The 23,622-nt window shown below is 37.6% G+C and overlaps 1 protein-coding gene across 3 annotated transcripts in view; it reads right to left on the bottom strand.

The window, feature by feature from the left end:
• zgc:158464 (uncharacterized protein LOC791139 homolog) overlaps window positions 1-22,662 on the bottom strand; it is a 126,405-nt gene extending 103,743 nt beyond the window's left edge. Inside the window, exon 1 of one of the 3 annotated variants that reach the window (XM_047822420.1) lies at window positions 21,828-22,662. In XM_047822420.1, coding sequence (XP_047678376.1) covers window positions 21,828-22,292 — 465 coding nt within the window. In that variant the 5' untranslated portion in view covers window positions 22,293-22,662. The remainder of the gene's footprint in view (window positions 1-21,827) is intronic. The other 2 variants (XM_047822421.1, XM_047822422.1) reach the window with 2 other exon arrangements.
• Window positions 22,663-23,622: the final 960 nt, after the last annotated feature.

Below are 23,622 nucleotides of genomic sequence, written 5' to 3'. Positions count from 1 at the left end.
GTTTCCTCATGGCCTCAAATGTAAAAGCTTTCCCAAAGTTTCAAATGACTACAAACTCGTTGTGTTTCCTGGAGAGCCTTGCACTGGGAGATGTTGTGGGCTGACATTCCTCCCACTGAGACTAATATTAAAGCCGTGTGCCAATAAAGGAGGCAGGAAACTGTAGAAAACAGAGAGGAGGACAGAGTAGGGGGTAGGTGAGCTGACGCTTGTGATTTATGTCTTGAGCAAAGAGGGATTTCTGCTGCTGATAACCTAATACGACTGAAGGCTTAGTGGCTTGATTGGATTAGGGCACATTTCAAAGAGAGGAGTTTTCTGCTGCTGCTGTGTTTCTCTCCTAACACAGCTAAAAAATCACCAATCACGGCTAATGAGAGAGCCAAAAGCCATATGAGACACAATCCAAGGGTCAGTCATAACAAAATACTTATACAGTAATAGCTTATGATCAACAAAAGAAGGGCTCTGAGTTGCATTACACAGTATACTGTACGATCTCAACATCCCAGTCCAAATGATTTCTATATATATATATATTTAAACATTATTGCCAATGTCAAATTTAAAAAAATCCCTGACAAGGTTGTAACACAAGGCCATGTGTATCCCTATCTGAATTTGCATGCACATTTTTATTCAGATTCAAACCCAAAATGGCTGCAACATGAACCAGAGTTTATAAACCGCTGAGTTGGCAATTTCTTATGTATCGAGGTTCCTAAGGTGAAATTCCTAAAACTCAACTAAATCACTAGAGTACAAAAACTTTTTTCAGCAAATCATGCAGTTATTTTTTTTTGTACCTTCTCACAGTGAATTTGGCTGGTTGCAGTTCTCAAAAATATAAACAAGCTATCATCCTATTTTAAACTACCGTGACTGAACCAGGCAGTAACTAAAGATGGTAAAAGGATAATTATTGCAGTGGGATTCAAATTTAAGTAGTTATCTGCAAAAAAAAAAGCACAAAAAACTTCTAACAAACTCTTCTGTTATCTAAATATGTTTCTAATGGAGCAACAAAATAACAAATACAACTAGATTTGTAAAGTTCGTCGCGACAAACTTTGATGTTGGCTTTGACGATGCAAGTATTCGCAAAAGCCGGTGCTTTTTGGAGGCGAGTGGACATAAGGGTAGTGTTACTTTTGGAAGCAAGTAGACAGAAAACTAGGGTGCCAAAACATTTGGAGGTACCTGTAAGTGGAGATCAGCATGTGATGTCATCCGAATACTCTTGAGGAAGTTCCCTACATTGTGCTGAGTGTTTTGATATTTCACATGTCCATGTTGTGCTAATTATTTTTTTCCATGTGACGTCACATGACATGACCAGAATACACGTGAGGCAGTTGTCCTCGTTGTGCTGAGTGTTTTGATATGTCACAAGTCCATATTGTAAATTTTTTTTGATTTTGCATATATTGGGGGCGGGGCTGTGGGACAACCGAAAGGCCAGTCGATCCACCAATTTAAAACTTTGTTCAGAGTATCACCCTAAAGGAGCTGGCCGAGTTTGGTGTAGATAGTTCAAAAGCTTGCTGAGGTACAAACCTCCAAAGTTTATAATGGGAATCTATGGGAAAAAAGGCCAATTTGAGACACAGTACCGGAAGAACCGGTACTCGGATCACTTAGAAAAGTAATAACAACAAACTTCAGACCAGGGTCTACAACACCGAATTTGGTTCATGTGGCTCGAAAGCCCTAGGAGGAGTTACTCTTGATAATTTTTTGTCCAAGCTTCTACAAAGCCAACATAATTAAGCAAGCTGACTGTGTCTCTCGGCTGGCCTGGGAACGCCTCGGTATTCCCCCAGAAGAGCTAGAGGAAGTGTCTGGGGAGAGGGAAGTCTGGGCGTCCCTGCTTAGACAACTGCCCCCGCGACCCGGCCCCGGATAAGCGGTAGAAGATGGATGGATGGATGGATGGATTAAGTAAGCTCATTGTCAATGTTTCAGCTAAGAAATGTGTCTTCGCATCACATGTAAAACTGGTGTCTATTTGGTCCTACTTGCAATCCTCTCTGAAATGTGAAAGCAAACAGCAAACCTAGTAATCCTTTAGCATTAGAAATGTTACTTTTTTCCCCTTCAAGATCTTTCCAGCTGAATAATGTCAAATTTTACAACAGCTGAATTATAAGTATTTCCTGGTATCGAGCCCAGATGACTGAATCCCACTGGGGCATACAAAAGCTAAAAGGGGAAAAAAACAACAATTCAAACCATTTTTTGTATAAGAATAATACATGAAACGAACACAAAACAAATCTGACATTTTTGCTCCACCGATTTAAAAATAGATCATAATATTGTTTCTGAAACAAATCTAACATTGAATGTAATATATCACAATAGACGTTTTATTAGGAGATCGATAATGTGTAGCCTGCAGCATAAATGCTCTGATGAAATAAAATCTCTGTATGTCCTATTTCCTGTCTACAAACCCTCAAAATACAGAGAGAGAGAGAGAGAGAGAGAGAGAGAGAGAGAGAGAGAGAGAGAGAGAGAGAGAGAGAGAGAGAGAGAGACTACATAGAGGTTTGGGTCATGCCTACAGAAGTGGAAAAAAAAGACATAAAATAAACACCAGAAGACACTTTTGCTGAAAAGGGGAGGATGCACAAGAGCAGAGCAAGAGCAGAACTGACCCGATGTCACCTCACACTCCATAAATACAGGCTGAAGGATAGACGAGCGTTTGGAGTCTCGCGACTCGAAACCGCCTCTGTGAGCTAAGCTGCTCTCCGGGGAGGAAAGGAAAAAAAACTATTTTATTTTTGATGTTCTCATAAAACAGAAACCATGACAGCATTTTGCATTGCTTATGCAAGCCGGGTCAGTATGAGTCTGTTCTGTAAAAGACATCTTTTGCAAAAGATAAAGACCATGGTTTAAAAGTCTTTTTTAAACCTCTTCTCCAAACCTGCTGACCTCATGACTGCTCATAAGAATTCACACAAGTCAGTATACTGTGAAAAGGAAAAATATGTTCAACTATTTGTTGAAACATCTACACCTGGTTAAACAAAATCTTCAGACTTAAACTATGCAGTTTGCTGCTCCAGTCTGTAGACCTTTAAAGGTGTCATCCGATGTAACACTGAAAAATGGCTCTAGATTTACCTCCCCAATTAATGTAAGTCATCTACAATAAGTTACTGAAATGTTTCTCATGCATACTTTGGAAGGTTCCTTGGTTCTACCTTATGTTGAACATTATATGGGGAAATGTTCCAAGTTAAACACTTTTCAAGGAACTAGAATAATTGTTGAAAATGGAAAAAGGTAAATCTAGAACCATTAGAATAACTAGAAACTGCTAAATGTCTACAGAATGAAGCAGCATACTGCATAGTTTCAATACATAAACTTGATGAACTTATATATATATATAAATATAGCGTCATGAGGTCAGCAGGTTTGAAGAAGATTATTTAAAAGGTGAAGCATAATGTAGAATATTTCCAAGTCAGAAAGGGTTCCAGATACTGTTCAGTACCCTTAACTCTCCAAATTAATTCTTGACAAAACATTGAACTATTAACCATCCAAAGAACCCATGAGAAATATTTTTTATTGTATCCGACATGATGTTCAACATTACTAGTTCTTCAGGAAATCCTTTAAAATAGTCAAGGGTTTTAGTTGCAAAAATCAGATTCTTCCTGGAACACTTTCTGGAAATATTTTGCCTCATAGAAACTTTAGGCCTTCCAAGTGAACAACTGAATATCTATTGTTGGTTCTAAATTTAACATTTGTATGGTATAGCAGCTAGACTCAATAAAAGAAAGGGTACTTGATAGATTTAAAATATACAGAATATATAAAAATAGTTAAAGATAATTTGGCTAACAATTAGTCCCAATTCCCAATATCCAAGATGCACTATTTTAGAAAAGAGATGTTAGGCTAATCCTAAAATAAACCGCTTAATTTTTAGAAAATGTTCTCAATAAAAGCCCATTTGGGAAAATAAAACTGTTTAAGAAATACTTAAGGAAGAACCAAAGATAAATCTTTTCATCAGATTCCTATGAATACAAGGTTGAAGTGTTGACTTATACAAGTGATAAAAATAAATAAATAAATAAATAAATAAATAAATAAATAAATAAATAAATAAATAAGCAAGCAAGCAAGCGTGTTGAGTCATTTCTCAGTCATCATAATCACAGGAAATGCCAGTGATTTCCTCAGTGGCATTTTCATGAGGGTCAACTAGAAAGCACATTTCATGCAATGTATCTAACAAATGGCTAATCAGGGCAGGAAAGAAAGCAGCAGCTGGCAGGAAGTTCAAATAGATCTAAGAGTGGACACTCAAAAAAATAATCAGACAAAGGTGATTAATTAAGATACACTTCACAAATAATTTGTTTAATTGTATTCAGGAAGAAATGAAAGAAGGAAGGAAGGAAAGAACTGGCATGAAGGAAGGAAGGAAGGAAGGAAGGAAGGAAGGAAGGAAGGAACTGGCATGAAGGAAGGAAGGAAGGAAGGAAGGAAGGAAGGAAGGAAGGAAGGAAGGAAGTGGCATGAAGGAAGGAAGGAAGGAAGGAAGGGGCAGAAAGAAAGAAAGAAAGAAAGAGAGAGAGAGAGAGAGAGAGAGAGAGAGAGAGAGAGAAAGAAAGAAAGAAAGAAAGAAAGAAAGAAAGAAAGAAAGAAAGAAAGAAAGAAAGAAAGAAAGAAAGAAGCTTTGTGGATGCATTTTTGCTAAAGATGCTCCAGCTGTACATTTCAGCATTAAAAGCTGGGAAAAAAAAAACAGTGGGGTTGAGAAAAGTGCTAACTGCAGCAGTTTAGAGAAGGCAATTTAGCAATAAAGGCCCACTCAGCTGATAGATTTAAGTGGAAGTGATACACAGAGGTAAAGCAATGACATTGTGTTTAAAATGTTCACGGTCAGCTCGGTGACGTGTATTTCTCCCACGTGACAATCAGCAAATGCTACAGCTGAAGGTTAAAAAACTGTCGAGTTCGAGTTTTCTTCAGAGATTAATGTTTTTTGTGTTAGACCTTATAAACAGTTATGGCTGGTCAGAGTATAGAATAGAATACGATTAAGTTTGAGCCTTATAGTAGTAGTACTGCACTCCTTCACTCTAGTACTCACTAATATTCTCACACTTTCACTCTAATATTCTCTCGGCGTGTCTGTCTGTCTGTGTCTCCCTCTTTCTGTACGTCTGTCTCTGTCTGTCTCTCTCTCATTCTGTCTGTCTGTCTGTCTGTCTGTCTGTCTGTCTGGCTCTCTCTTTCTCTCTCTCATTCTGTCTGTCTGTCTGATCAGACAGTTACATGATCAGACAGACAGACGAAACGCTGATTAAAAAGATAAAAGCATTTCCTTTTTTTTACATCTCAATGCACCACTTTACCTTGCAGTCACACTCTTTATTATCCTATAATGAAAAAGTGACAAGTTTCATAGAAATGCCAACACACTGTAGCTTTAATGAAGTACACCTATGTAATAGATAGATAGATAGATAGATAGATAGATAGATAGATAGATAGATAGATAGATAGATAGATAGATAGATAGATAGATAGATAGATAGATAGATAGATAGATAGATAGGTAGATAAGGGGTACATGGTGGATTAGTGGTTAGCACGTTTGCCTCACACCTCCAGGGTTGGGGGTTCGATTCCCGCCTCCGCCTTATATGTGTGGAGTTTGCATGTTCTCCCCGTGCCTCTGGGGTTTCCTCCGGGTACTCCGGTTTCCTCCCCTGGTCCAAAGACATGCATGGTAGGTTGATTGGCATCTCTGGAAAATTGTCCGTAGTGTGTGTGTGTGATTACGTGAGTGAATGAGAGAGTGTGTGTGTGCCCTGTGATGGGTTGGCATTCCGTCCAGGGTGCACACTGCCTTGATGCCCGATGACGCCTGAGGTAGGCACAGGCTCCCTGTGACCCGAGTAGTTCGGATAAGCGGTGGAAAATGAATGAATAAATAGATAAATAGAATAAAATGAATGATCATGTCATATTCGCTTGGTTGTCAGTTGTGCTGAAAAAAAATAAATTCTTTTTAAGCTTTTTTATAGGAGAAAGCAAAAGGATACAAAAACATAAAATGAAAATGCTCCCGAATTTGAAGGGCTAAATTCATTTGCTTATTAGAAGGAAAATAACAATACTGAAGGCTTTTAATCTGCAACAGATTAGCACTAATTGAATTCTGCTGCACTTGTAACCCACTTAAATGTTTTTTGTTTTTTTTTAATGCACGAAAGAATCTAAAGATCAACAAAACTCTAATAAAAATATATGCAAGTATTTGCAAAATGTTTCACCACTGGCCTGTGAGAGACACAGTGATACACAACCAATGAGTTGAGCCATTAATCTCCCTCTCCATGTCCTCACCATCTGTGTCATCGGAAAGCTCCAGCTCATCTCATGTTGACTTATTTACTGTCTGCTGCGTCAGGACGGGCGACATAAAACTACAGGTTTACGATTGTGTACGCATGTGGAGTGGCTTTCTCCCAGTGAGTCTCTGAGGAGGCATTAAAGACACAAAACACAAGCTCTTTCAAAATCTCCTCACTTTTGTCCTCCGTTTCAATCTGAGAAGACAGCGTTTTGAGTAAAAGTGTGTATTTGAAGACTTCGAGATTTAACAAAATTTTGACACTTAAACTGGCCTTAAAAATCAAAAAATAGTGACAATATTGTTGTCAGTCAAGTTTGTCATAGCTCACATTGCCCATAAGTGGTTGAGGATATAAATAATACTTTATAAAGGAAGCACTTTAGCAGTAGTTCTCAAAACAAAGATTTGCTTTTATTGCATAGTTACACATTGACAATTTTTTAAAATTTAACTAATATTCACTAGAATTTGTGAAAATACACTGAACACAAAGAATATATTTTTTTTTAATAAATGTAAAACATGTGGAAGGAGTTTCCGGTTTCAGGGCCTTGTAATAATCTGAGGTTCAGGAAGGAAGGAAGGCAGGAAGGAAGGCAGGAAGGAAGGAAGGCAGGAAGGAAGGAAGGAAGGAAGGAATAGATATCTGGAGCCATTTAGTTGTAAGGGAAAGAATGCTTTATATTTTGGATAATGACTAAATCACTTAAAGCCCAGAGTTGCATTGATTCGATGCAATAATTGCTATATAACAGGAAAATATGGAGTGGTTACTGGGTCTTGGTTCAGGAAAGCAAGGTAAATTGCAGATAAAATTGCATTCTATGGTGCATAGACCTTTCTAGTATCCATGTTTAGAACATTTGTATTATTCTTACACTAATTGCAGGAAATCAAGGAAACTAATTTATCATGTGGACACAAAAGAATAAATACAAAGGAATGAAATATGGCAACAAATTATTCAGCTCCACCTCATAAATTAGAGAAAATAAGGGAATAACTTATTTATCTGGTGTGAATGAATTGGAAAGAAGTGAACGAACAAATAATTTCTCTTGAGCAGATGAGCTGGAAATACTTGCTTCCTTATATTTATTCTAGCAACTAGGCTGCAAAATATCGGAGATCTGCTGAAGCTAAACATGAATAAGTGTTCAGTCCATCACAGTATTGTTATTCATTTTCATGAACCGCTTTACACTGTCTGAGTTGTCATGGATTCAGACCTTGGTTGTGAGGTAGGAATACACATTAGATTGAACCACACTTACTAGGAGATAATTTGACATAATGGCATGTTTTTTTTTAAGAGGAAAGTTGATGAAACCCATACAGACACTAAGAAAACACGGGGCAAAACAGCATAGAAACCCAAGCTTTAACCATTTTTACCAATACACTGGAGTTCCATTATGCCATATTTTCAAACAGTATAAACAAATGAATTATTTTCTGGCCTCATTTTGCTTATGTTGATAACCTTACACAAAATTTTTAGTGGTTGTAGATAAAGACCTTCAAATTTTAGATTTTTATGGACAAGCACTTGGGGTATCACAGAAAAAAGAAATGGGTTTGATATCACTGCTTAATTTAAAGATAGAAGCATTTGTGTGGAGAGAAAAAAGCACCATTTGTTTAGAAAATTTTATAAAAAATATTTTCCTAGATAAAAACAGAAATACTGGAAAAAACTACAAATTCTTAAAATGCAGAGTACATTCATATAAGCCAGTAACCACCGCTGTACATTGTGTCATGACACCTGGTCACTTCATGTCTTTTCTCTGATCCGATAGCTATCTGATTTGTTAAAACTGTTCCATTTACATTAGGCCACATAAATGCGTCTCGGCGAATTCGGATATCAGTCTGATCTATTTACTCCTGCCCAGTATGCAAACATATTTTGCCTCATTTCCGGGGTAATTGATATGGAACACGCTTCGGTGTATGCGGTTGCTACAAAAAACAGCATTTACTGTTTTCTGCATTTTCGCTGTCGGCAGAAGTGCATTTTAAGACCAAACGAGACACCTGGGTGAAAGATCGGACCCAGCACTGGTGGGAAAACATATTTGTTTCTGGTGTGATGACTCGTGAGTCACCTGCGAGTGACGTACTTCCGTTTGGGAGGAGTATAGAGCTGACATACTGTACTGTATGTGGCTTGAAAAACCACATGCATTTACACCTGTCCAGTTTCATCTGAAATGCGTCCCAGACCACCTCCTGAAGTGGTTTGAGCGATCGGATTTATATTTGTCTCGAAACCGTTTCGGAGGGCATTTACACCTGGTCTTTTTACGATCGGATAGCTATCGGATCACAGAAAACGCATGAAGTGACCAGGTGTAAAAACCACCAAAGACATTACGTCCTGAACAACAAAACAGGCACAAATTCAATTTTTTGTGCTCTGGGAAAACATTAAGGAAATTTCTCAAGCTAGAAAAAAATTTGCTCATGATTTAAAAAATCGTAGTTTGTCGCAAATATCTACTGAAAGTTTGATCGTCTTTTCTTTGTCATTTCTAACCACATCCCCTACTGTGACATTTAAGGTCAAATTTACTTTTATTTGCAACTCCACTCCATTTTTAAAGAACAGCGTCCAATTCCTCTGACGCTTTTATTCTCTGGGGCGATTAAGCACCTCTTTGCCCTCGCTAGCACAACTCACTACTTTCTATTGACTGGAGTGCAGATTATAGCACTTTTAATACACCACAGACATTCAAGATTAAGCACTAAGGGACATGCTTGACAAAATCCAATTTCCTCTCGCCATTCTGTTTTTCTCCTTGGAAAGTTGGAATTTTTGAGGGATGGAGATGGAACTGGAGAGTAGAAGTGGTTTCCAATGCAATAAAATAACTCCAATATATGCTGGTATATGGGGTAAATACAGGAGCTCCAGATTAAACAAAGCTGTTAAACATTGTTCACACTGTGAGGCATGCATGGCTGACTTTCATTTCCTTCCTGTGTCTATTTGCTATTGCAGTAACTCAGTAGAACAGCTCTTGCACTCAACATGCCTTAATTTGATTTATTTTTAACAGGCTTCCTCATTATGTTTTGGGGACGTGAACAACAACTGCGGTGAGCGTACAAGGCAAAAGACGAGGGCTCTAGGTTACTGTGCGGATCTCTTGATTACAGGAGGAAATGGCATGACCTCAGTTAGCCCCAGAGATGAAAGAGTGCAAGAAGGCACGTGACTGAGAGGCAATAATAGAAGAGGCATGTAAGGTGAAAGAATCTACCTATTTATCTAACTTTCCGTATGCCTTCCTGTCTGCCTGTCATTCAAAATGCAATCAGATATTGTGAAGTATGATCATTGTAACATCTGATAATATCTTTAACCATGTAGCTTTCTCGAGTATGACGAGCTGCCTTGAGCATGTGATTATCAAAGAAGATCTGCTAATAAATCTGCATGATTAAAAAACTGGAGTTGTTGAACTTCAGCCGTTTCATAAACGCTTACTATTTCTGTAATACTTGGTAAAAAAAAACACAAAAAAAACAAGAAGCCTAATTAAAAGCATCATTTCTAGTCACTGGGTTCTGTGTGCTTGATCAGTACACATCCACATGCCATAGGCTGTGCTCAGCAAGTAGCCAGTATATATAGACTAGCCAAGAGAAACAATTATCACCAAAAAAGTTAATAAATCAAAGCTAATTGGAAGGATCACATAATGAAAATTATCTGTAACATCATATATTACACTTGGCTTCTTGTTTTCAAAAACATTTCAACAAAATAATGTTTAAAAAATTGTAAATTGTAAACAATTGCATTTGATATCAAAATTATTTAGGAAAATAACTTGCATTGTAATTTCTTTCTTTAAAAAAAAATAACTGTTTTCTTCTTTTCTTTAAAATCTAGAAATATATAAATCAATCACAATACAATGTTTAATGGCTTTACATGAGCAGGCCATTCAACACAGCCCCATAACACCACAGCTACATCAAAACTAATCAAAGCTTCCATCAAATCATGTAGACTTTCAGCATCTCAGCCAGTGGTACACACTACTTACGAAAGTAAAGTGCACCCTGAACCACTTGAGATTGGACCCTGATTTAGCTGAAGTACCAGATGTCAAAGTAAAGATGCTGACCGGGATTAGGGGGGATCGCCACTCCCCATCTAATGCGTTTGGATAGAAGCGGACTTGCACAGCCAAAAGGGAATGTCAGCAAGCCGTAAACACTTCCTGTCAGGAAGAGACTGCTTCCTTAATCCTGGAGCAAAACCCTCTTGGCCTTTATTTCCAGCAACTGAAAGCAAAACGACGCCTAGTTTACTCCATCCGCCTCTGCATCAGCCAGAAGCAAGCTTAAAAACAAAAGCTGGTATAGGTTCTGTAGTGCTAGGTTCAAGTTTGCGACTTGCTAAGTGGCCCTCATAAAATAAAAATAAATAAATAAAAACAAAGCCAGCATCCACATCTTGCATCCATATGTTTGGCATTTTGATTCAATATGTTAAAACAATATGTAGGCATTTAGAACTAGAATTAGTTCTGATGTATATCCTAAATATAGACATTACCACACAACAAGGCGTCTATCCAGCTAAAAGTAGAGGTCGTTGCTATTTTTTGACCAAAACTCTTGACTAAGGATAGCTCCTCCTATGAGATACACAAGCCAATTACATAACCAGAGGCGTCCATGTGCTCTCATACGAGGCCAGGCTCTATGTTTCCAGAGTAGTGGTTAAAAATACCTCCTGTTCCTCACACTCCACCCGCACTTCTGGCCTTTTTTCCTGTCTTTTCCATTTTCCGGCAGGTTTTTTAAATTTTTTGGACAGAGATGCACCTTCAAGCTTAAACAACATCCCAGTGTTCCGATTATTTGTGTTTCCTGTGGGTTTACCTCATACACATCGTTTGAAAAAGCTTGCATGACCCTGAGCAGATCTCATTGACTGAACAGTCAACTAGCGGAGCCTTTAATCTGGGATGGAAAGAGGAACGACCACGGTTTAGCTCCATTTAACCTCGATCGTGTTCAGACACAGGTGCTCCAGGGACAACTGTGTAAACATTGTGAATTTAGGTTTGAAATAAATTCAGGCCTGGTAAAACATCACAAACTCTCATGACCTTATCCAGAGTACATTCCAAAAAGGCAGCGATGGCAATGGCCTGGTAGTATTTAAACTGGTCGGCATCATCTTCAACCTCAGAAAGCTTATGAATGAAACTAATTTAGGTCAGAATTTCAAGCGTTCCTGCGAAAACCAAACCACAACTGCTCCTGACTTGTGGTCATGCATGGGAGGAGTTTTCTCCCCCACTTAACCACCACTGACACTTCCAGGAAGGATGAGCGTGAATTATGAAAGGTCTTCTCCAAAAGTGTATGTAGGAGTACTCAGAGATTTGTTTCCTCTGCGGTAGAGCAAATGTCATCCAGCTTGTCTAACAAAACAACGACGGATGCCTAGGATATTTGTGCTAATACATACAATCGCTCCTTCTTCCAGACAAGGCCAGCAGTCTTGTGCCTTCCCTGAACACACATTCAATTACATTTCACAAGTTTTCACAACACCAACAAAAAACTGCCTCATCACAGCAAAATGTGTGCTCGCTGTTGCCATAGCCACTGAGAAAACTGGATACATGGAATCTGTCGCCAACACGCTAATTCATGACAAGAAACGCCACATATTCTCTTTCCAGCTCACCAAGGGTTGACATTATATCAGTGTAAAATAAATTCTTAAATAGATGCCCAAGCTTTAAGGACTCATTCATAGTAAGTTTGATCTCATCTCTTCAAAAACATTCCAATTCACTAATGCTCAGAAATTTAGCTTACGAAACAGGATGTCAAACTGAGTTGGTAATTAGGTAAAAAATTAAATACAACTGGAAAATAATAAACAAAAATGTGCTGTAATTCAGCAGGATGCAGGATGATCACTTCATACTTTTACACTTTATTTTTGTTCATATAAGAGCACTCTCTGAAGTGTTTTGTTGTTCTTACATGACAGCAATTTGCCAACACTGACCATTTGTAATTTATTACTGTGCGACACATCAGACATTTTTATCCATTTAATGTTGCACTTAACATTAAAGAACGTAAGCTAAACAAGCTTCCATTATGACTTATGCTGGAGCATCTATAAACAGTCTCTTTATCCATCTTCCTTTCATCAGCTTTTGTTTTTCTGTCTCTTGAAAGATGAAAAGTTTCCAAGAAACTGAAAATAGCTACGTAATCTGTCCTGAAGGTTTTACAGTTTCGGACAATTTAGTTTCAGCTTTACCTTTTATTGCTACAAAGCACTGACACTGGAGACTTACTGCCATACTGGTTGAGCCACCTTAATCTTAAGTGCATTATGGGTTTGAAGCCTGGGTGCAAAGCATAATATGATCTGAAGCCACTAAACCTGCTGTATGTTTTGTTGGGAAACAAAACCTGGATTCTGAAATGTAAAAATGAATAATACTTGTGTAATAAATGCTGTAATAGTGGGAGTGTAATCTAGCTTCACACTCATTTAATCTATGCTCAAAGTCATATTGTTTTAACAGCTTTAAATTATAATCTCTGTGTTATGACCTTTTGGAATCCAGCCATCATGTATCTGGATCAGAGTTTAACAGCAGGCTAAGGATTCAAATACGTAGTGAGGCAGGTCAACTGAAGTCTGACTGCTTCATCGGGTAATATGTAAATACACTGATAGCCCCAAACAAACTTTTTGTATTGTTCAATGTTTGCTGTTGGTTTATGCAAAGTTTGATTGCCACATCAAAATCTAATAAATCACTCACCTTATACACACCAACTATACTCATCATGATTACTGTATGGTAATCATAAAAGTTGTGTTAACTTTGGTACAATGCAATGTGACATGTCTCTGAAAATGATCCTTAGTGACGGCAAAGGTTGAGGTTTGGGTGGAGGTGATTGGAGGATGGTGACTTTTTTTGTATACCATTCAGTGTGATCTCTGTTCAAATGTGATCAAAATTGAATGTTTGAGCATTTTTTTGGTTTCTCTCAACAAGGAATTCTTGCAACCCTTCCAAATGACTTCTTGTTGAGGCTGGGCCTTATGGATGGTTTACATTTTGCGGATATGAGTAACGGGCATTAAAGCTCCTAAAATGCTGAATACAATCCTGTATATTTATCCAAACGGTGTGTTAGTCGAAACCTGACTCAGAGCAAAACATTTTTTAGTAGGCAATTCTAATTTTATTTACTGTTTCCTAGAACAACAAAAGAATGAGTACATTTTTTTTTTAATTTTCATTGAGATTGTACATAAAAGCTATCAAGATATTTTGGCAGGCCACCCATATATGAATGGCTTAAGTGTGGCTGTGGCTGAATTCACACCAAGAGCCAGAACTTGCAAATGTCATGCCATGAATCCAGCCAGTTTAACCAAGTTACAAATATTCATGGGGCATGTGGTTCAAGCATTTAAGGCTCAGGGTTGGTGATTGGTGGACCAACAACCCAGATTGGGTCCTTGAGCAAAGCCTTGAACCCTCACTGTGGGTAACACTATTTAAAATAAAATATATGTTGAATTTTTGTGTTTGATATACATGCAAAAGAGCTTTCAGAACTATAAAGCAGAAAATGCAACACGTGTGAGAAAACATTTGAGAGATTTGGTTATCAAATTTGGCTTGAATAATCAGGTGTATTAACACCGAAATAACATCCTACAACAATTTTTCTCCCCCAAAATACACCCTCTTAGCAGCTTAGCAGCTCCGTTTGATGATGCATTACTCTGGGCCATTTAAGAGATCACGGAAGGAGAATAATCTACAAAAACATGTCTCACGAACATGTCAGGAGGATTCAGAGCTCTGGATGTATGGATATTCCAAACGGAGGAAGAATCCTGCACAGTAGAGGGACTGCAACACTTTGCTCGCGTTCTGACATAAATACACCTTTGGGTCAAATAAAATAGAGCTTTAGCTGACTATGCAATCAACCTCCATTACCATAAAGATAACAAAGTTATGGCATGTCTTCCTTTATTAGTCACACAGTAGATCATCAAATATAATTAGTTTATCAACAATAACATCTCTAACACTACTGCAGGGTTTTTGGGACGTTTACCAAATACCTAGAATTCCAAAATATATGTTCGTCTTTCTATATTTCTCTTCTCTTTTAATGAGAATCAATCTGGTTAAAAAGATGCTTACATCAGCTTTAGGCTTTAAACCTGGTAGAGATTTAGATGAAATATCTAATTACCGGTGCAACTCCCAGAAGGATGCCAGGTACATTTACATCTATTAAGCCCCTGCTATACACTTGATCCACCTTTTATGTCATGGATTCGCTCGAGTTTTTCAGAGGACTTAACGGTCTTTCAGTAAAATAAACACATTTTTGTTAATCAGCCATGAAGCTCTGTGGCGTTCACTCCATATAAATATTGATTTTAGAAATATTGATCTAAACCTTTCATGCTAATGTGAACTTAGAATCCACACCACATAGTTAGCATAACTGTAGTATTAACTAGAGATCGGCACATGTCGAAATAATGACAGTGATCGATTATAATAACGCAATGCATATGGGAATTAATGTTTTCTTTTTAAATCAACACCTAGTAGCAAATAGTAATAATAATAATAATAATAATAATAATAATAATAATAATAATAATAATAATACATTCCAAAAAGGAAGCTACAACCCTTTTTTTGATTACTTACAGTAGCAGTCAGGACTGAAAGATATTATAAGCTTGAATGTACTACTACTGTAGCTAGCCAACCGTTGCTAAGAAAGAATACCAGGAAACAGCATTAAGAAGCAAGAAAATACAGAGAGTGTAGGTTATGTAGTGTAAACCACATCCATGTTTCATTTTTAAAAGATATTATTCAGACCCAAATCATTTTTAACGTAGGTTACAGCAACGTGAACACTGATTTTTCTTCAGTTGGATAGCTAATGTGTGACTAAACACCAAATATTTACCAAAAACTTGTTGACAAAGGTTTGTCGTCATAGATATACCACATTTTTCAAAGGTCAATTCCACAACACTTGGTGAGGTATATGATATGCTAGAAGAGTGTGTCTAATAGGCAAAAGTAAGCTGATGTTAAGCATTTGCGACTAAACCGTTATTTGTTTATACAGATATGTTGAGAGAACTATATCCACCCAGAGTAGAATTTTTACCTCAGGAAACTGTTCTGTGCAGGCAGAGTGTGAAAAAAGCCAAAATATTAGATAAAGACTTTTATGTTAATGTTAATTATTAGATAAAGACTTTTATGTTTATGTTAATTATTTTGTGTATGCAAACATAACTGGTTACACAGAAAGGTTTTGAGATCAAACTTCCTCAAATCTTAAAGGTTTTTAATCTGACTAGAACAATTTTTAACACAGGTTTAAATGTGACACTAGCAGAGGGTCTAAGAATCAAAATTTTACCCAAAGACATGTTGACAGGTATTGGCTGGTTTTGTTATGGTTACAAACTTGATATTCTTATAAACTTGCTCACTTAAGTAGACATTTTACAAGTCAGTACTTAAACCAGAGTAACATCATTATCTCATGAAATGCTAGCAGATCATGACTGATAGCCAAAATATTAGCCAACGATGTTGTAGCAATATATAGTTATTCACTAAAATATACATGTTAAATTCAACTGTTGTATTTAAACAATAAAGAAGCCTAAAAATTGCAATTAGCCCAACTGCACTGGCAAATAAGGCAAACACACCTGAGAGAGAAAAAATGTAAACAAAAAGCTGGGCATGTGCAAGGTCAGGCGGTGTGCGAATATGTTCTTTTGTGAGTGGACTTGTTTGCATTCGTGCAGTTTGTTTGCTCCCATTATCTGCTGTTTATGTTTGACTAATTCACTTTGAGAAGTCCTTGAGCACTTTGTGCTGAGAGTGAAGAAAACAGTGTGTGTGCACTGGGGGGTGCGGCGGTGTTAATTAGCACTACAGCAAGATGCTAATTGATAATCTACTAAACTCAGTCACTCATGAAGGCCTGATTGTTATAAACCAAAACACATTAAGAGTAATAATGCCAAGAGCTAAGACCTAAACCATGTTGAACAGTTAAATTTGGTCCTACACCATGCATTTCAAATGCTAATGATGGCAATAACAGTCCTGTATCGCTTCATTTCCACCTCAAATCCTGCCATCACATTACAGTCCGCCTAGCTTCCGTTAGTCACTCGGCCTTTTAAAGCAACCTGACTTAAGGCTCTACTGCTCATTGTTATATCAAACAAACACAGCTATTGGCATTCTGCGCATTGGGTAAATGGTTATATAATTAGCTAGTGAAGAAATTTAATTATCACTTGGAAATTCTGCAGTACCCAGCGGATGGGAGAGTGTCAGTCTCTCAGGGCAGACATGTGATATACAGCCAAATGTGACTCACTATTTAGGTATGACATAATTTCCTTTCCTTGTTCATACTGCGATTGATTTTGTTATTCATAATATCCAAGAAAGGTTTAAAAGTAAAGTCAGAGTTACTGATACTATTTAGCTAATATCTGTATCCCCTCCCTCTTTTCAATTTAGATTATAATGATTATAGATAAAATGTGAATACTACTATTATTATATTTATTATTGTTGTAAACCTTCTGCAATGCCTTACTACAAAGTTTTCATTGTTTACATGCATGTCCAGTGTTCAGTACATGATCTGGGTGAACTTGCTTCTCCGATTCTATCTCAGCATTAATAACAATGTTTGCCCTACTCATTTCAGGGTTTAGCCTTTGCTGTGATCCAAAGACAGCAGGACTTCACTTATCTGGAGACAAGATCAGGTTTTTAATTACACACATCATTATTTCCTAATGTGGGGTTGGAACGGTGCACAAAAACACGAAGCAAAACTAGTCAAAACCACAGGTTACAGATAGACCTGCAGTACAAGCCAGAAAATGGTGATAAGATTCACTTAGATGTGTGGCTTTGTGTTAGCCTTTTTGTCTTGTACAACCCCTCAAAGCCCCAGGCAGCTTAAAACTTTGATTGCATTTTAATGAGGTTAATGAATATAATGTGCATGTGGAAATTCCGAAGAATAGGTCATTTTCCGCTGTCTACGTGCTCTTTGTTAATACCTTTCATATTTTTATGTAAAGTAGGCAGGGCTTAATTTAAATAAAGTTTGCCTAAGCTGTAATTCACGTATTACAAGGCTAATGTCAAGTCTCAACCCCAGACCCTTCCCCTAATAGCTCACAGAGCAAAATAATATCCTCTGGACACTGTTCTGGTCACCAGCTTTTGAACACCAAGACACTAGGTGGTTTTAGGACAAACACATTTTTAATCCAGAGCCATTCGATTAAAAATGTCCACAATGTCCCTTTCAAACAAAATTCAAGTTTCTTTTTTTCTTTTTAAACATAATTCATGGTAAGTAAACATGGTGGTGCTTAAAAAGTCCATTAAAGGCTTCTTCCTGTAAAATGTAGATGTTTCATTGTCATGTTTATTCAAAAAACATACCAGACTCTTTAACAAAAGATAGATGTCAAGCACCAAAAGGAAAGGAAGTCCTGAATGATTCAGGAGCCCAGAGATAAACAAGAGCCCTAGAGCATGTGTCTTAAGGCAGAGACTCGCTGAAGTAGTATCAAGTTTCAGCTTTTCATCATGGGGCCTCAACCTATGGACCCAACCAGATTAACATGCTACCTTTCATAGTCTATTTCTGTATTTCCTTATAACACCACAGTTTTCCATTATAAATTGCAAAGGCTGTATTATATAAAGTTATAGAAAATGCTGATAGAAAATGATTCAAATCTATCACATCCATCATCACACTTAATAGACATACATAACAGATGGTGTGTGCCTCAAGGAGTCAAACACAAACCCTGCAGAAAGGCCACAAGTTACGACAAACTGGACAGTTTCTGTGATTTTCATTTAACCCCCCCAACCTCAGCCATAACGAGCAACATTAGAGCAAACAATCTGCCTATGCAATCTGTTTGTACTGTAATTTCATGTGTAAGAAGCTTCTGAAAAAAAAAGGCAGTTATTGGTGTTTTGGGAAGAAATTTTCATGGTATAACAGCCTAAAAATAACACAGCATTAATTAAAGGTTTAAAAAACACACAAGTCGATGGTGAATAAAAGAAAATATTAATTAAAAATTCTTTGAGTAGGAAAACCCAAATAAACACCTGTTCAACTCCCGAGCAGGAATTCTGGACGGTGTCCTTAACTCTGAGATCAACAAACAAAGAGTAAACACAGTATTGAATGATTTATACTGCATAAAAAAGTATGTGCTTTAGGACAAAAACCTACAGATATATTCCTGTGAAAAACCTATAACACTGACTCTAGAGTTTGCTATTTGGAGAAGCTAAATATGCATCACACTATTCCTCACAGTCAGGTGGCTAGCTTGTTGCTAACAAAAAATAAGTTTTAAATAAATATAAGTCCTGACTTGCTACTTCTGTGGTAAAACAAATGCAGCATTAGGAACTTGATCAAGAAAAGAACAATTAGGTAGACTGTAATAGACTGTTTAATTAGTCTGTTTAAAAAGTCAATGGTAAAGTAACTATTGAAGCATACTCCATGATTAACTGTGAAAACTTGACACCTCAGTCATATGGTTAAAATTCTGAGATAAAGACCAGAAGGTTCTGAGTTCAACCTTCAGGTCTGCCAGACAGTCTCACAATTTATCCCTCAATCAAGGCCTTCAACTTTCATCTGTGTAGCTTAATGTATTCAAACTCCTCAGAGTCACAACATATCTAGCCTCTTCATCTTTGTCCTTTACTTTAGCAGCAACCTACCTTAAAATTTTTTTATTACACTTAAACTTGGTTTAGCTAAATATGCTCGCTTCCCTTTCTGACAAAGCACAAAAACAGCTTAACCTTTAATGTACAGAATTCAGAAATTTTCCATGTGTGAATGAAAAGAGCAAAACAGATGCTAACATGCTAATTTGTCATATCTTACATCAAAGTCATCAGTTAACCAAAAGCAACTAATAAGCAGTTTAATGTTGGGCACATCACCACATCACCCTGCTGTTTACAGCATCAGTTTTATATAATAGCACGCATCTGTGTTTTATTCCTCCTATACACCAGCTATTTTTACATACATACATTTTTTATGTCACACGTTTATAGTTCCATTTTATGTTGTAGAACAAGTTCCTGGTAGTATGTACATTATTTCAGCTGTAGACATACGTTCTCTCCCCAACCTCTTTGTTTCCCTCTCTTATTTTACTCAAGACATAAAAGCTTGGGAGAAAACTTTTACTTCTAATAGCTACAAATAAACATCTCCTCACAGAAAACTTTGCCATACACAATACAATTGACTGTGTAAACTGTTACTATAGAAATGATAATATGTTAGGGCGAGAGTATTATTATAAACATCGAAGCAGGATCCGACTCTCATTATCAAAATTAAGTATTCAACAATGCTGTGGTATATGTAATGTTATTATATCTATAAATTATTTTACTTTATTCTTTTATTATTTTGTAGTTTTTTTTTTCTCCAGGAGTTCTCCTTGATGAAGCAAAACTGATTCATCTTTTGGGTGTATAAGAATAATACAAAGACAAAAAAAATCCTACAACATACATGAGCAAATGTAGCACAAAGGCAAGATTGAGAAACACTGAACTCAGTTTAGCTCAGGGTCTCACTCTGTGTGTGTGTGTGTGTGTGTGTGTGTGTGTGTGTGTGTGTGTGTGTGTGTGTGTGTGTGCGCGTGTATATTTGTGTAAGCGCCACACCTTGCAGAGAGGTGCGGCAGGTAAGATAGAGAGGAAAAGGAAGTCTGAGATCAGTGACACGGTTTTCACAACTCAAACATTCCTGGCTGTTTTCCGAACACAATCAAACACCTACAAAATGACGTAATTAAACAAACATGTGAGTGTGTGTACAGGACATGTTCCTGGTTCTCGTGTTGGATTAGTGGAACAACACGTGTTAAGCAATAACGTTAGTGAGTCAGAATCTCAGGCATGACAAGACCATAAGAACAGCGCTTTGCTAATCTTGGTTCATTTAATATCGTTCAGTATTCTAACACTTAGATTAAAGTTATCTCCCAGCTCTTATTATGAATAAACCCACACTGTCACATGACTGATTATGCCTGAATACGGATGTCCTTCTACAAATGTCCTGTCAAAGCTTGACATTAACCCATGCAGAGAAACAACTTGTTTTACAGGTTTGACAATGCAACCATGTGCAGCGCAACAGGATTGCACACACTTCTGCCTCTAGTGCTCTAACCTAACACAGTTAAGAGCTAACACTGTTAAGAGTTAATCAAGTTAACATCTAATTATTTTTTCAGATTGATGATGTGTATATTTGGCTTCCATGAATTTTACAGTATTGTTTCTTACACACAATTAAACACATAGGGAAAAAAAACTAAACAGCAGTGAAAAATTCTATTATATTTATTAAGTGGAGCTACTACACCTTGCCATATATTTCCTTAATACACAAAGAAGTGAAACCATTTAAAATATGACCTTTTTATTATCTACATATTAAATCTTATTAACAGGAACTGTACTGTACGTGTTTGTTTAGACGCTATTAAGCTTCCTACAAATCAGAGTGAAAACCTAACCCCATTCAAGTTGCCCAGGCTTCAGAGGTTCCTAATGATCCACCGTTATCACAGTTATCATCATTATAAAATAATCAACAGAAAATTACATATCATAGACCTGTCATATATAACTGCTCAGAGGACAACTGGCATGGATGTCGGATGATATGCTGAAGGGTTACCAGCCTTTATTTATTTATTTATTTATTGACTGATTGATTGATTGATTGATTGATTGTTAGTACAGTGATGCAAATCAATCCCAACCCACCATTATTAATGTTACATTTTATTATTGACGCATTATATTTATTTACTTGTTGACTTGTCCTTGTAATTGAATAGAATTTACATTCAATTAAAAACTAAATCCAAAAACAAAAGTGAAAATAAATGTCACCTTAGATCTATAGATCTAATGTGTTTTGTAAGTGTAAAGTTCAGGAATAATCTCCATGACTCTGTTACCTTAATCTGTTCTGTGGAGTTTGTCCATTTTTAAAGCCCCCTTCTTCAAACTTTAAAGTTTCAAGCTTGTGTTTGTGTGTGTTTTGTTTGTTTGTTTTTCAGTTCCTAGTTAATACAGTTGCTGTGTTTTGTGGTCTTTATTATGAGGTTTGTTCCTTATCTGACCTAAAATAAAGATTTTCTTGTCCTAATTGTGTTTTTTTTCTGATTTTGGTCTCTACAGTCTACCTGCTGTGGGCAGGTGAAGGTAAACCAGGCGCTCACCTTGTCCTGCTTATTCTCATGCTCGGCGGCTGGGGATGTTGGAGATCTCGCGCTCCCTACAGCTGCCTGGCTCACGCTGCCACCACTACTACCACCACCGGCACCTCCGCCGCCGCCGCCGCCTCCGCCAACACTCGGGCTCGCGCTGCTCCTCTCCAGCGTCTCCACTTTGATGAGCCTGTGTTTCGGGGACACGTACTTCACCTCCGAGAGCGCTGCGCCCGAGAAACAAGTGTTGGCGCCGGCGGCGTACGGGTCCTCGAAGTCCAGCTCTTTCTGAAGTTTGTACGCGGCGAGGATGTCCGGTTGCGCGGGGCTCGGGTAGCTCGCACCTACGGTGCCAGTGCCTGCGTGTTGGTAAGCTGCGGCGGCCGCGTGGCAGTGCCGGTAATCCGGTCTCGGAGGCGCCGGCGGCGAGGCTTTGGCGCTCTTGAATCCCAGGTGCTCCTTGAACCATTTGGCCATGGTGCCAGCGCATCGCTCACCGCTCCGACACGCGGAGGTTTCCGTTTTTGGTTTCCGTGACTCCACTTGAGTCTCCCTGTATTCGTAAAACTCGGTTAATCCGCAACACTTTTCGGTACAAGCTCTCTCGCCCGTTTCTGACCCGCGATCACTTTCGGATGTGTGGAAACTCCGGCTGTGTGAGTGCGTCTCCGAGCGCTCAGCCCACGTTTCTCTGGGCACAAGGTTGCCAGGTTGCTATGAGTTTTCCCAAACGGGTTGCCAGATTGAAACATTCACTCTGAAATACATCGATTTTACAAACTGTAATAAACGACCAGTAACCTGTTCCAATTCTATCTGATATGCAAAGGAGTTAAACCGTAGTTAAAATGAAGTGTAAACTATACAATTTGGCAACCCTGGTAACCTTGCGCTTTTGAATGGAGCTCTACATCTCCGCCTGTCTGTGTAACGCGCTATAGCAGGACACACGAATCCGACACGGACAACTCAGTTAAAACCAAAACTGTAAAACTAACTAACTGTTGCATTCAGTGGAAATAATTTTACCACCTAAATTATAATAAAAGTCTTCCTAGTATTAAACAAAGAAACTAGAGGATAACATTGCATCTGTGTGCCATAACTCAGCAGATTGGACAGAATTTTATATCTATATACAGTATATATGAATCTAATGTCTGATCGTTTCTATAGTAACAACAAATTTTCAGTAGATTTCACATTTCTCTTACTTGTTATAGCAAGTAAAAAGATCACACCCCTCAAATAATTTTATGTTGAATCGATTAACTAAAAACAATATTTCTGTCTTTTGTTAAATCAATAGTTTGTATGAAGAAGCGAGGCAAGGGCTGATTCCTTCCTAGAGCAGTGTGTAGATACATGCAGCCTATCAGTGACAGTTGTGTCATGGGACTGTACAGATGATACATTTCAGACACATAATCATCAGTGCCTGAGAAAGTGAAATATAGTCACACGTATAAAGAACATAAGAGAGATGGAGTATTCTGTCATCCTTGATCCATGAGTGATCATGATTTAATGCTTTGCTAAAAGACTAATCATTTAACTATTGTGCTACTGAAAGGTATTCGATTTTAGACTAGAACTATAGAAGCATAAAGAAATAGAAATCTATCCAAATGACAGTGCAAATTGTACTAAACATCTATACTGTAATATCCTTGTTATCCTGTTAGGAGCAGCACTATAACCAGGATCAACATTTTAGGGAGGTCTACTATACAATGCGAAATTGTGTTAAAGTTAATATATCACAGCTCTTGAATCTGATTACTTTAAATACTCCTGTTCTTCCATA

The sequence above is a fragment of the Tachysurus fulvidraco genome, chromosome 13 (assembly GCF_022655615.1).
Source record: "Tachysurus fulvidraco isolate hzauxx_2018 chromosome 13, HZAU_PFXX_2.0, whole genome shotgun sequence".
Taxonomy (NCBI): domain Eukaryota; kingdom Metazoa; phylum Chordata; class Actinopteri; order Siluriformes; family Bagridae; genus Tachysurus; species Tachysurus fulvidraco.
This window is presented reverse-complemented; position numbering and strand designations above follow the sequence as displayed.